At 38.6% G+C, this 13,936-nt stretch overlaps 1 protein-coding gene across 2 annotated transcripts in view; it reads left to right on the forward strand.

The window, feature by feature from the left end:
- SMOC2 (SPARC related modular calcium binding 2) overlaps window positions 1-13,936 on the forward strand; it is a gene marked incomplete at its 3' end in the record, with an annotated part of 141,916 nt that overhangs the window by 100,349 nt on the left and 27,631 nt on the right. For both annotated transcript variants that reach the window (XM_084261495.1, XM_084261494.1), the window contains exon 9: window positions 2,942-3,024. In XM_084261495.1, coding sequence (XP_084117621.1) covers window positions 2,942-3,024 — 83 coding nt within the window. The remainder of the gene's footprint in view (window positions 1-2,941; window positions 3,025-13,936) is intronic.

Below are 13,936 nucleotides of genomic sequence, written 5' to 3' on the forward strand. Positions count from 1 at the left end.
TAGCTGTTAAAACTCCACTGCAGGCAATGACAGCATTAGTACTCCTGGTAGCAAATTGGATGTGTTGCATCCTGGAATCTCTGTTCTGCAAATCTGGATCTAATCACTAGGGGACAACAAGGAAGGGATAGAAAGATCTAGGGAGCTGTTGCCAGAACAGCTTAGCATGTTGCATGTTGTTTGTTTTGAATACATTCGTGAAGATTAAACTTGTCATATCATCAGGCTCCGAATACCACAATAAATAGTAGTCCATTAAATTAGACCCCCAAAATGAAAGGAAGTTATACTCGTTGACCTTCTAATGCCCTGTCATCTGAAGCCAAGATAATTCATCATTGAAGGTATTCCAGAAAAATAATTTTTGCATTAAAATAAGATATGTGAGTGAAGGACCAGTCTAGGACATTTAAGACAGTAAAACTTAAATATGCAAAGTTGTGATATAAAGCTGGCTTTTATGAAATTCTAGAGGAAACATCCACTTGACTAAAAGGAGGTAATGTATTTAAAGGATATAAAGCCATTCCCCTGAAAGTCCTTAGCAGCTGAGTCTCTGTGCCTCCTGGATGACATAGCATGACCCTCAGCCTTCTTGCTCTGCGGGGCTGTAAGTCTGTGTTATTACATGGGACTTTTTAGCAACAAGGATCCTGGGCAAAGTAATGCCACTTGCACAAGATTCTCCAAACCTCAAAAAGAACATGTATCAGCTGTTTCATGAAGCTGCCCACATGGTAGAGTTCCCAAGAAGCTCTGTTCTGCATCCTCCAGTGCTTTGTACACCTCAGTAAATCTCACCGCTCCCCAGCAAACTGCTCAGAGGTGTAAAGCAGCCTTCAGTAGCTCTTGATGTTTCTAGATACACATTCATGGCTAGGGATTCTTTCCCTTTTAAAATTCAAAAGCGTAACATGGGATGTCTTTTGACTACATTATTTTTAACGCAACAGAGCTCCATTCTGACATGCTATCTGTTTCCCACTCTTTCCCCGTGAAAACTGAGGCATGCGTGTTTATCTTATCAGCTCTTAGCATGGCTGTGCTTGTGCGGTAAATTTCATCTTTCTTCAGTCGCTTTCAAGACTTCAGCATGGACTTTGCACGTGATAGAATTTTAATGCCTCTCAGGCTTTAAGAAAATTTAGTTTGTATATGATAAACTATACGTGTATTTAACAAAAATAGAAGCCAAAAAGGTAAAAGAGTAGAGACCAAAACAGAAAGTGGAGGCACAGAGCAGTAACAGTAATGGAAGAGGACGAGGGGAATGCAGTGTCAGGTATCAGATTAATCGGGGACCAGGCTGGTTGCCAGATACTGCATTAGTGAGCACTGCTCAGAGATTTCCCTTTCACTCTTTTCTTGGCTTACTGAAGTGGTCATCCATCAGGTACCTGAATCCAACCCACGCTATCAAAACAGCTTCTATTCCTGCCATTCTTTAGGGGGAAAAGAAGTGCCTGTAGCTCTCCCATGTCCATGAAACAACACTGTACCTTCTTGCAGCAGCCAACATTTGATGGGCCAGAGGACAGTTTCATTAGATGACATGAAAATAATTCAAATTAAGCACTCAAAGGAAGAAAGTTACTTTTTGGATTTTAGGGTTTGGTTTTTTTTTGTTTTCATACTGCTTGGTAATTAAGGTCAAAATACTTAGGTATTGTTCATAGGGGCAATCTTGCCTGGACCCAGTTTTAAAACTAATATTTTGTTCAAAAAATTTGGATTAGAATACTTTAATTAGATATTTTAGTATGCTACTTGGTAAAGGTCACTTTGGAGAACTCTAGAATAGGGGAATTTCAGAGAAAGAAGAACAGTTAAATACAATATGAAAGAACCTGGATTCAGTGAAAGGGTATGTATGTGCAAACATGCGTATGTGGACATGAGTCGTATTGCTAAGTGTTTCTAACTGGGAATTGGAACTCCGTCTGAAATGCTGCACACTAAATTCTGCAACTTCAAGCTCCTTCAGGAAAATATGGAAGTAAAACTTCTCAGAAAGAGGTTCCGTCAAGCTGAGTGAAAAGCCACCATGCATCGATAGTGGCACTGTAAAGGAAAGAACAGATTGAGCAGCAGATGCTCCCATGCCTCCTGCCTTGCATGAAAGACACTGCTGGTGATGTTGCATAAGTCAATGTTTGTTGGAAGTACAAATAGCACACAGTTTCTTTTTACCAGCTGGACTAACGGAGTGGCTTTAAGTAAACTTGGAAAGCATAGAGGAACCAGAATATTCCAGTAGCAGGTGGAGATGCAGTCTTTTTCCTGCTCCACTTCAAGCTGTTCCAACCCCATTCCCTTCCTTCTAGAAACCCTGTGAGTTCTTTGTTTTGGTTTAAAATGTTAGCTGTTAGTGGTTAACCCCTCTTATGCAAACTATTGTTTTTTTCGGGGTAGGATACAGTAACATATGGCTTTAGAGCTGCAGTAGTAGCTACCTACAGTACCTGCCTTGATGTGATTTTGAAATTCCTTCTCTGATGTTTTGCAACACGAATACGATGTCAGATTTCGGAATTTGTCATATTGTTTATGGCTTTTTGATTTGGTAAGTGGGAAGAGAGCCTTACTTTGCTTTTGTGGTTTTTGGTGGGGTTTTTTTCTTAATTTTTATCGTGTATTACATTATAGCAGTTACCCATAGTTTTCTCATTCCTCAGTTTTACTCCCTTTAGAATGTACTTTGGAATAGTTAGTATTTTTTTCAGTTTGGTATCAACCCAGGGAGAGTAAGGATGTGCTGGCTTCTTTGAGATACCTGTAAAATAGGCAGGTGAATTTTCATTGCACTTTCTGAATGAAAGCCAAGATTATTCTCAGAATAAAAGAAGGTACAAGTTAAATTTGGACTACAAAAATAAAAATAAATTAGTTCTAAATCACATTAACTTTGGCTTTTTTTATTCTTTCCCTGTTTGTTCTTTAGGTATGAGCAACCCAAGTGTGATAATGGTGCCAGAGCTCACCCAGCCAAAACAAAGGATTTGTACAAAGGACGCCAGCTTCAAGGTCAGTGAAACAGATAAATTTGGTTATTTGATTATTCACTGCAATAAATTAGAAACCAATTTCTTACCCTATATCAAAACAATGTATCTTTTACATGTCACTGTATTGATTTGACACTGACTGAAGCCTTTGACTTTGAAACTGTATGTAAATATGGATCTTGGGATGTTGTCAGAGAAAGTAAGGCTCATTTTTCTCAGTAGTTTGAAGGCAGCAACACTTACTTACTGGAATTATTCCTTGCTGCTGTGATACCAGAGAAGTCAGCAAATGTGTCCAGAATCACTTGGCCTGTACTTCCTAACCCTTGTTCTAGCAAAACACATGGGAAATTGGCCTTCATCTTCAAAAAATGTATCATCTACTTACTTTTTTCCAAGACTACTCTTGCCAGTTGATCTCAGAATAGTGTTTTATTCTTCTGCACTGTAGGAACAAACCTTAATGTTTGTTAGATTTTTCACTTTACAGACTTTTTTTATATGGTGAGAGAGATCTTATCTCTGGATTGTAGAGCTGCACAGAAGTCAGTAGAGTTTCTTCATTTTTTCTTAAATGGCCTGTTGGAATAACTAGAGGTGTGGCAGGTTTAGTGATATTGCATGTTATGAGGGAATTAGGAATTACGAATCATTTGCAGCTGTTGCAAAGAACCAGAACCAAGTGAATAATGATCTTTTGTATCATGAAAAATATTTCAGTTTAGCCAGCCGTAGAAACATCTAGACAGTAATTCTGAACTGAACATGCCCATCAGTGTTGAAATGTAATTTGAATGAAGCACACATTAATACTCAGTCATGAAACAAATCTAATTACAAGGTATAATAAAATAAGAAGTAAAAAATATAAGTGATACATTATTATATTATATATAATTATATGTTGTGTTCTACATAGAAATAAGTCAATCATAGGATTTGCTGTGAAACCACCCAGTTATTGTGGCTGTTAAAAATGATGTGTGACCCAAAAACATACCTAGCTATGTATGATGGAGCAGACAATCAAGAAGAGGACAGACAATGAAACATTCATGCCTTTTTAGATAGCCCTATTATTTTTTGTGGATTTTATCTAGAACCATGGGTTCAGGAAAATGGACACACAGAAGAAGGTAGCTAGCTCTAACGTGTCAGGGAAAGCAGCTGCTTTCTGAGAGAAGTAGCTAGCATTTGCTTCGTGCAGAGAACTGGGATGAGGTCTGGAGGTGATACAGTTCCTCTGAGACCATGAGGAAGTGGAACTGCTTTCCTCAGTGACAGTTTTGGCACATGAACACCAGATATGAACTACCCTGGATGAATTTCACCTGGGAACTGTAAAGTGGCTTCCGACTATTAAAGCAGCAAGACAACAGCCTTCTAATGGACTAGTAATGAGGCAGAAAGTCTGGTTAGTTTTTTTAGGTACATCTTGATTAATTTATGAGACAGTGGTAGATGGGGTTGAATGAGTGCGGTATTCACTCTGCATTTTGGCTTATCACTTAAAATGCTGAACAAGTATACATCCTAAGACATGAGAAGCTGATTTACACTGAAGTTCTCTTGGAGCATAACTTTCACATATTGTCTCCATTTCTCTTCACAAAAAAGGGATGGAGCATACCTGACTAGCGGTTTTGCTATTTAGCTGTTCACAGAGTTCAGCTAGAACTGTATGTGCCATCTAAATCCTCAGATATGTAGAACATAGTGGTAAATACACCTCTGCTGATAGTCAGATCGACAATGATTTTCCATCATTTTATCAGTCAGTACTTGCTTACAGAAGTCACTTACTGCTGTTGTTACTGCAGGGAAGTTAGAAGGCATTTCAGGGATAATTTGGGAAATATTTTGGACCTTATTGCATCCTTTCAGTACTTAAAGGGGACTTAAAGAGATATGAGGACACGCTTATTAGTAGGGACTGTAACAATAGGACAAGTGATACCTGTGTATTCTACTTTATGGTATTTTGAATAATGTGAGCTTTAGTCTGACAAGCCACTGCAGTAATATGAGCTTGTAATTATCATTAATGTGTATGACATGTATTTGCTCTCCCATATCTTACTTTGCTTAATCTTTGATTTCCAAATGCTTTTTCATTATTTTAAAATAAGGCAAATACCAAAATTTCCTAGCATTTCTTAAATACTTCTGGGTTAGATAGAAAAACATCCCACTTCTACTCTGCAGCAGTGTAGAGTAGGTACATATATACTATACTTGTTACTATAGAAGTAACACAAGGAGGAGGTTACTTCACGGTTGCAGTTGTGTTAAGGTGTTTGTTTTTTTTTTTTAATCTCTTATAAGGCTTTGTCTTTTCTCTCCCTCAATAAGTCTGTTAAAAGCCCAAGTCCTCAACTGGCAAATTTCTCTCTCATAATACAAACAGTATATCAAGTACAAATGAATTGAGTTTACTGTAGATAGTATTTTTGCAAAAAGGAGGTTGAAAGAGGATCTTACATGGGTGGGGCTAGTTGTTAAAAAGTAACATAGAATTTCACAACTGGTTAACACAAATCCACATAGTAGAAATGAACCACTGTTACTCAGTTTCTCTATTGTAAGTAGTGCTGCAAAAGCGTGTTTGCATCTGTGTTGTCTAAATTTAAATGCAGCATCTGATTGCTATGTGGTGCCAGGACTGAATAAAAAAATGTAGCTTAATAGTGTGCTCGCTTTCAAGGAATAATACATTTTTGAAAGGATGGGTTTGCTTGATTTGCAGCTTATATCCACAAAAATGCACTAGCCCTGGGTGAAACCACTGTGACTGCCTGCTGTGTAAAACCAGAAAGGTTTAAAAAACAATTATATTACTACTGTGAATGATTTTACATAGGATAAAACCCACTGGTACATCCTCAGGTTGATTAAATTGGCATAGTTCCTCAGCTACACTGATTTACACCACCTGAAGATTTGATACCCATCACATGTTAAGCCAAGTATTTTTAGCAATAATTTGCAAATAAATCAAGATGCATTTTTTGGCAAACACTGATATCTTGTTAAGGCAAAATCGTAGAAGGTGAGGGCCCCTTGGAGTCTATGGCAAAATTCCCACTGATTTAAGCCAAGCTAAGAATATATCCTTATGTCCTAAGGGTAACTTAATATAAAGCATATGAAATTGAAGGCTAATCTGATGTTTCTAAGAACAATCCAAGCCACCTGTATCTGTTAGGTTGGACTGGAAGTTATACAGTAATTCTTCCCATTAGATTTCTAGTCCTTTTTTTAAAGCCAAATAATTTTTCTGAGGTTACTTGTGGTTTTGATCCCTCTCAGAAACTAGTTATTCCGAGATAATGAAAATGAATCCAAATAGGAGTCTAGAGAGAGGAAACAGAAAGGGTTTTAACTTTTCTCACGGTCCATTTTCAAACATTCCTGTTTTGACCTTTTGTTCTCCTCTGTGTTACACAGTAAAATGGAAGCCCTGTGATAAACATATTCTGCAAAGATTATTGAACGGTTTATTTCAAACTTTTGATTGTCTGGTGTGTTGAACAGAAATTCAGTTTTCTCTATAGGCTGCCCAAGAACACTTCAGGGTTATTCGGTACAGCATGAAGGCTAGTTAAGCTAAACCTGTATTATGATGGAATGAGGTGTGGGTGCCCCTGCATTTTCCTAAAACCCTAAGTGGTAAAAGATTGAATTCAGCCAAGCTGAAGAAATACCAGTTCCTGGAACTGTATTTTTTCAGGCTGTGTCTATGGGTGAAGGTATTTTCAAGCATTATACATATGTATTAGTTTTTAATAATAAAAAATATCATTCAGCAGCCTCAATAGATATATATTTATTTATAAATTATATGTACTAATATATTAAATACATTGTAAAGCAGAGTCAAATTAGCCAACTATAGAAACTATAGAAACTAAAAAGGATAAAATAAAAATTTTTAATTTTTTTTTTAAAAATTTATTAATAGTACAAAATGTTTTTCCTGCATTCCAGTTGGTTGTCTTGTGTACCCCCCTGGGGGTACAAAAGTGAACCACACTTAGGAGACCAAAGCTACCTGTTCATAAAGCTAGCCTTGCCTCTGCTATAAACAACCTGGAAGAAAGGGACTTGGATATGTAAGAGAGCAAGACATGATAGTATATTCAGACAGTGCCAGACCACTCAACTAATTTCCTTCAAGGGCAGAGATTTTTCCTGATTTAAAAAGTATGCACTGAATGCAAGAAGGCTCTGTTTTAGACTCTGCTGTGTGTGAGGGCTGGATAAACTTTGGATAATCCTTTATATATCTGAAGAGTTTGGCATTCTTTCTTAACCCAGGCATTTGTCTCTTTTTCCTGTAGTATAGTTTTCATTACCAAGACCTGAAATTTGAAAGGAAAGTGGAAAATTTTGAAGATTATTATAGAAATGTGATTTTGCTCACCCAACATTCTTTAATCCAAATGAGTAAAAGACACCCCTGCTTGAGAGAGAGATGCAACGTAAAGCTGGATTTTGAGACTTTACTGGGTTTCTATAGTTTGTGGCTTTAAGTCAGACCATTAATTTTGTTTGCATTTCATTTTGGTTTGCTTAAGTCTATCTTTTCCTTAGCACAGTATATTTTTTTTTTAAATTCCTAGAGTTGTGATACTTCCTCTCATACAAAAGGATAATTTGGGAGGGGAAACTGTAGTTCGGAAATGACGGTGCCTTAGGAACTATAACAACAGTATAATCTACTCATTTGGGTGAATCATAGAAACACACAGTAGTTTGAGCTGGAAGGGACTTTAAAGATCATCTAGTTCTAAGCCAATCAGCACCACCATGGACAGGGGCGTGCTCTACTAGACCAGGTTGAAGCCATTTTGGCTGTCACCAGTCACCTCCTTATTTTCCATGTGTCTTAGCATAGTTTCCAGGAGAATCTGCTCCATGATACCGCCAGGCACGGATGCGGGACTGATCATCCTGTAGTTTCCTAGATTGTCTTCTTTTCTCTTTGGGGGTTTATGTTTCCCTGTTTCCAGTTAGTGGGAACTTCACCAGACTGCCATGACTTCTCAGATATGATAGAGTGGCTTAGTGGTTTCATCTGACAATTCCCTCAGGACCCATGGATGCATTTCATCAGGTCCACTGTTCCTTCAGGTTCCTTAGATGGTCTCAAACGTGATCTTTTCTTAAGTGGGCAGTTCTTCATTCTTCCAGTTCTTGCCTTAGCCTTCTGCAATGTAGACAACATAGCTAAAGAGCTTCACAGTTAAAACCAATGCAAAGAAGTTGTTGTATCCTTCTCCATATCCATATCCCAGGTAACCAGGTCTCCCACATTTTCCTTAATCTTCCTTTTATCACTGAAATACCTATAGAAGCTTTTCTTGTTGCCCTTGATGTCCCTGTCTACATTTAATTACCAAGGCTTTACCTTTCTTAACCTGATCCTTGGCTGCCCAGACTGTTTCTCTGTATTCCTTCCAGGCTACCTGCCCTTGCTTCCACCCTCTGTAGGCTTCCTTTTTGTGTTTGAGTTTGCTCAGGAGCTCTTTTTTCATCCATGCAGACCTCCTGGTGCTTTTGTCTGGCTTCCTTTGTTGCAGTGCATTTCTCCTGAGCTTGGAGGAGGTGATTCCTGAATACTAGCCAGCTGTCTTGGGGGCCCCTCTTCCTGTGGAGATGCAGTAAAAGTCCTGGAAGTCTCCCTTTTCTGTTTTATCAAAGTAGCTTTGCTCTTCACTGCTGAATGTATTTCCTTTTCCTGCGATGCTGATCTCAATTAACCCAGTTGGAATCCAGTAGAATTCATCATTTGCTCTGAAGTTACTGTAGATTTCTACTGGTGAAATAAGGTCAGCATTTCACTCTTACTTTTGTCTCTCCTGGCAATCCTGCAGCTCTCTGTAAAGCGTCACTTCAGATGCTTCTCATTAAAAATTTTGATCATAGAGCATTTCTCAAAAAAGATGAGTGTTTTGTTGTTTTGATAGCACTGGGTTAGTAAGTGTCTGAACAATTTCCATTTTTAAAATCTAGGGCTTATTTAGTGATGCCAATTAGAAAAACTGGCATCTTTGCTCATCCCCTCTGAGAGATTTAGATTTCTCAGTTTGGTCGAGAGTATAAACAACTGTTAACTTTTCCTCACAAACCACACCCAAAACTCTGTTCTTTACATTCAGGGCCTAAGCTCTGCTGATGGCCATGTTGGTACTGTAATGGTGTGTAGTTTAAATCAAGCTGACAGTGTGAAAATATTACTTAATTGAAATGTCTTGATACTTGTCCCTAGTATGATCAATCAACTTAATAACAACAACAATAAAAAAATACCTCACAACTGTTCCGTAAATATGATTGTGTTGAACTAGAGGTTGTTTTCTGACCTCACAGCCCCCTGGTGACCATTCTGAGCTTTGGTTTTCTCCTGTAGATCTTCATAAACTTAGTTTAACCTTGGTATTCAAGCAGTTAATCTTTTCTCCTGAAAATCATGCATGAGAGCTGTTTAACTCATGTGTTTATATCACATTTGTGTTAGTTAAGAGAAACAAGATTATTGTAACTGCCCAATTTTCTTCCTATTGCAATGGCTTTATTTACTGTGTTTCTGATGGGATAATCCAGCACTGACCCTGAACAGTTTATATTTTGTGGAGTAAAACTCATGATTTAAGTTATGGGTGAATTATGTGTGGATAAGTACAGTTTGCTTTTGGTTGTTGGCAGACTGTCTTCTTTTTCCAAAGTTAAAGAGAAACAATCGGAAACGCTCAAACCACGATGATGCAAGACCCACAGCCAAACAACCATCATATAAAGTGCCTTACATCAAAGGCATCTTTAAAAAAAAATATTGATAGAAGTTTAACTGCTTTTCCTTTTGAGGTGTGTGCCATGATATTTTTACAGCTGTTCCACTTTTGAGCATGAGCACATCAGATTTCATAAGATATCAGACTGTTTCTCAGCTAAAATGATGGGGTACCATCACTCGCCTACCTGATCCTGCTTACTGTAGTTTTACATGGTTCTTTGCTTTGTCAGTGGAGTTTGGTACCAGCACTGAGTAGAAAATGATCTTACCTTTCCACGTGTTCTTAAACATTTGAATGACTAAAACTTCACTGTTTTTTAAAAGTATTAATTAAGTAATTGAATATATCTGATCATAACAATGATTATATACATATGCATGCCTTCCCATGAGCTTCAAATTATTAGGTAAATTGGCATGCAACTTTCTCCTCTGAGCTGTGATTTAAGAGAATTATATGTTTATGATGTAACCAGCTTTTTGGCTGCACGAGGCAATATTTAAAATATCCCTTTCTGCTATTGAATTTTAAAGCCCTGAGTTGTCAAATAACCATTTTAAGTTGCTGGCTGTTTTGAATGAGCCTGTAACATCCTGAGCCCTGTACTGCTTTATTTACCAGGAGAAGCTTGACTCTATACAGAGCAGACCTGCCTGGTTAAGTGTTTGAAGTATGACCAGGAAATGTTGGTGCAAAGCCAGTGGGAACCTTCATGGCAGTGATGGCAGACCTGAATAGTTGCATGGAAAGGATGAAGGTCTGAAGGGAAGATTTGAGAAGCACATCTCAGCAGCAAGTTGCTGAGGGGTGCTGGAGGGTCCAGCTTTCTCCTCTAGAACCCCGTGGTTCTGGGAGAGGCAAGGGAATGACTGATTTGCCTTCCAAAGCAGTTCTCTCTTCTCTAATGTATGGAGCTGCAGGCAGAAGCCCAACTTCCCAGCCCTCAAATATCCTGAGAAGGTGCATGTCTTCCAGTAGGCTTCATGTGTAACGTAGGCTTTATAGAGATTAGTGACAGCTTGGTGAAGGGCCCTATCCACATGCTACAGTCCACTACAATTATCCTGTCCTGGAAGCCTGAGAAGGTGGTGGCAGACACTGACCAGGCAAAGATGTGTGTGTCAAAGCTGAGGTCTGCGTGTCTGCTGTGTGATAACACACTTGGTGGATGGGAAGAGGTGGATGCATGCAGGACGCAGGCTGGTAATGCGAACACTGGCTCAGTCAGGGTGCCCACTCTGTAACGCAAGGGGTCAGTTGAGTTTCCAGTAGTGCTGGCCTGGGGGGGACGTTGGGCTAAGGCAGTACTTCTCACGACTACATAGGTCTACAGGTAAACCATCATATAAAGAAGGAGGTCCACAGTAGGAGGTCCTGTGCTTCCTGAGGCCACTAACATGGCTTCAGAGCAGCTGAACCTCCAAAGAGGACTCTGTCTCTTTAACCTACAACAGTTTGCTTAGGCTTTTAGATTTAGTAGCTTCAATATCATTACCCTGCTATCTGGTGACATGATTATATTAATAGTCTCCCAGTGGACAGCTTTGCTTCAGAGGAAGGAATGCCTGTAAACTTTTGTCAAAGTTCTGCATATCACATTTATTTCCTGCATTCCATCTTCTGTCCACCTCTCCATCCTGTATTTAATTACTAAAGATCTGATTACACTTCATATTGCTTTATTTTTGCCTCAATTTGTAGTAATTTTTAACAAAGCAGTATATCCCCCCAACATAAACACTGATATCCAAAGCAAACAAACAAAAAATGCTCAAAAGCATAACAAGAGCTGCTGTAACTTCCAGTTTTGTGTGAATTTGCCTAAAAAAATTCCAGTTAAAGCAGTTGAGCTACTAATGAAGCTCCAGTGAAAGACACAGCTGTCACAACTAACAAAAGAGAAAAGCTGGCTAACTAAAGGTGATACTACTGACTCACCAATAGCACTTCATTCGTTGCTCTATGTAACATTAACCTATAATTTTATGTTTATTTTCAAGGGCTATACTAGGACTAATAAACACTGACTGAATTTGCTTCTCAGTGTAAAAGAAATGCTGGAGGCTATGCCAGAGAATGTACATTCTGTTTCTCACCTCACTTGTTGCTGCCCTCCCTTTCCAGCCAAATCCCATGTTAAGTAGAGCAGCCTTGCATGCTGTGCTGCTCCATGCTGTTGGGTACTGCTCTCAGTGGGAGCTGAGAAGGTCCCTGCAGTGGGACACCTCCAGGGGACACATGCCCAGCAAGGAGGAGTGTTCTCTTGTGTCTGGCTGGCTTCCCAGGAAATGGTCACTCAGCAGCTGTAGAACCACTGTCTCTGCACCAGCACTATCCAAATGAGTTTCTGATTGCAGGTTGGTTTGGGGTTTTTTATGGTCTTCTGGGCCAAAGAATGATTAAGTGAGAGAATGCTTTCCCCCAGAAAAGCCTTTTATAAATCCAAGTGCACAGAAAAGTTCCACTGCCCTCATGAAGCTGTGTTTGTACCCACTGAGGGTTTAAATAGGTAGACAAATTCTGCTGCGCCCTGCACTTGCTGATTTTACCATTAATTCTGAGAAAGATGGATCCATTTCTTCCATCTTTACTACGGAAATGTTTATTTTGGAGCTAGTATACATATATATATATACACACACATATGTATGTACATATACATATGCATACATACATATATGTATATACAAAATAATCACACATAAATATATTTTTCCCTCCTCAGATGAGAAGCAATAAACTGAAACATTCATTCTTACCTATTCAGTCAAATGGTCATTTTGTAATTTCCAAAGGTAGAATAGAGTTTTTGATATATAAATACTTGGTGAGTTCAGATCCTTATGGTAGAATTCTGTCTTGGGTGTCTCATTTGTATCTGGTTTGGATCAAATCTCCTTCTGAAAGTGCCTGTCATCATTGACTGTAGAGAGAACAAGTATGACTAACACCAGTGGTTGAATATATTTTGATAGCTCAGGTTAAATGACATAATGCCCACCTTACCCTAACAGATCATGAAAATGAATGGCTGTGATATTCCACAAGCAGTGACATAACCACGTAGCTTTGTCTGTCCTATGGTCAGTGGTATTCAGCTGTGGTCAGATCACGTGTGAGCATTTTTTTCTTGCGCTGTGCTTTTAGCAGGGAAGTAAGTATGACAGTACTAATAGGGTATGAGAGCATCTGTTTGAAAAAATGGCATTTTTACAGATACTCATTATCTCATTAAGACAAGTATTTGAAATATTACTTATGCTGCATGTGTCAGGTCAGGGGGAGGGGGAGAGGAATGACTAATGGGTCAAAACAAATTTAGTCTGACAAAATCTTAAATTTCATTCTCCTTAAACTATCACTTCCTGTAGACTGCTCAGCCCTGCTTACTGATGACAAGCCCCAGGCATCTGTGTATGGACTAATACTCCATGCTTGAAGAGTACAGATTTGGTTAGCATTCAGCTGCTCAAAAGCACGTAGCACTGAGCCCTCCCCAGGCATGCACAGAGATGCCATAGAATTGAGCACTGAGAGCCTTTCCTTTCTACTGAACATTATATTTACTCTCCTTTTATCTTTATTCTCTTTTTTCTAATACCAAAAAAATGAAGAAGGAAATGAATTTATGTGAAATGTTGTGCTGCAGAGATTAGCCTAGTCAAGAAATCTGAAAGAAAGTTCAAAATGGTGCACATTAAACAGTGTTGTTTCTTTTAGCAAGGGCTCTGGGGATATATGAGCATTAAGAAAATCAGGATAGGGTTTTTTTTAAAAGAAGTCTGAACTTTACAAAGAAAATACCTCAGACCCTTTTAAAATAGCTGCTTGTAGGTACATGACTATGGATACTGAGGTATTTTCTATGCCCGGTATAAAACCCTAGCATAAGTAGAGCGTAACTTTGATCACACTGGAACCTAAAAGGGATTAAAATATTTGCCCTAACTGAATAAACTTTAATGCTGTGTTCGTAAAGCTACTTCATGAAATTTTTAAAATGTTGAAATAATTTCTGGTACAGTGAAGACGTGGGAGGGGTATCTCATAATAACTCGAGGCAACTGGATTGGAGGTCCTGGGTGAGAAATAGGAAAAAAAACAACACAATAATTGGGGAAGATTGATGTAGAA

The sequence above is a fragment of the Gallinula chloropus genome (assembly GCF_964237585.1).
Source record: "Gallinula chloropus genome assembly, chromosome: 3".
Taxonomy (NCBI): Eukaryota; Metazoa; Chordata; class Aves; order Gruiformes; family Rallidae; genus Gallinula; species Gallinula chloropus.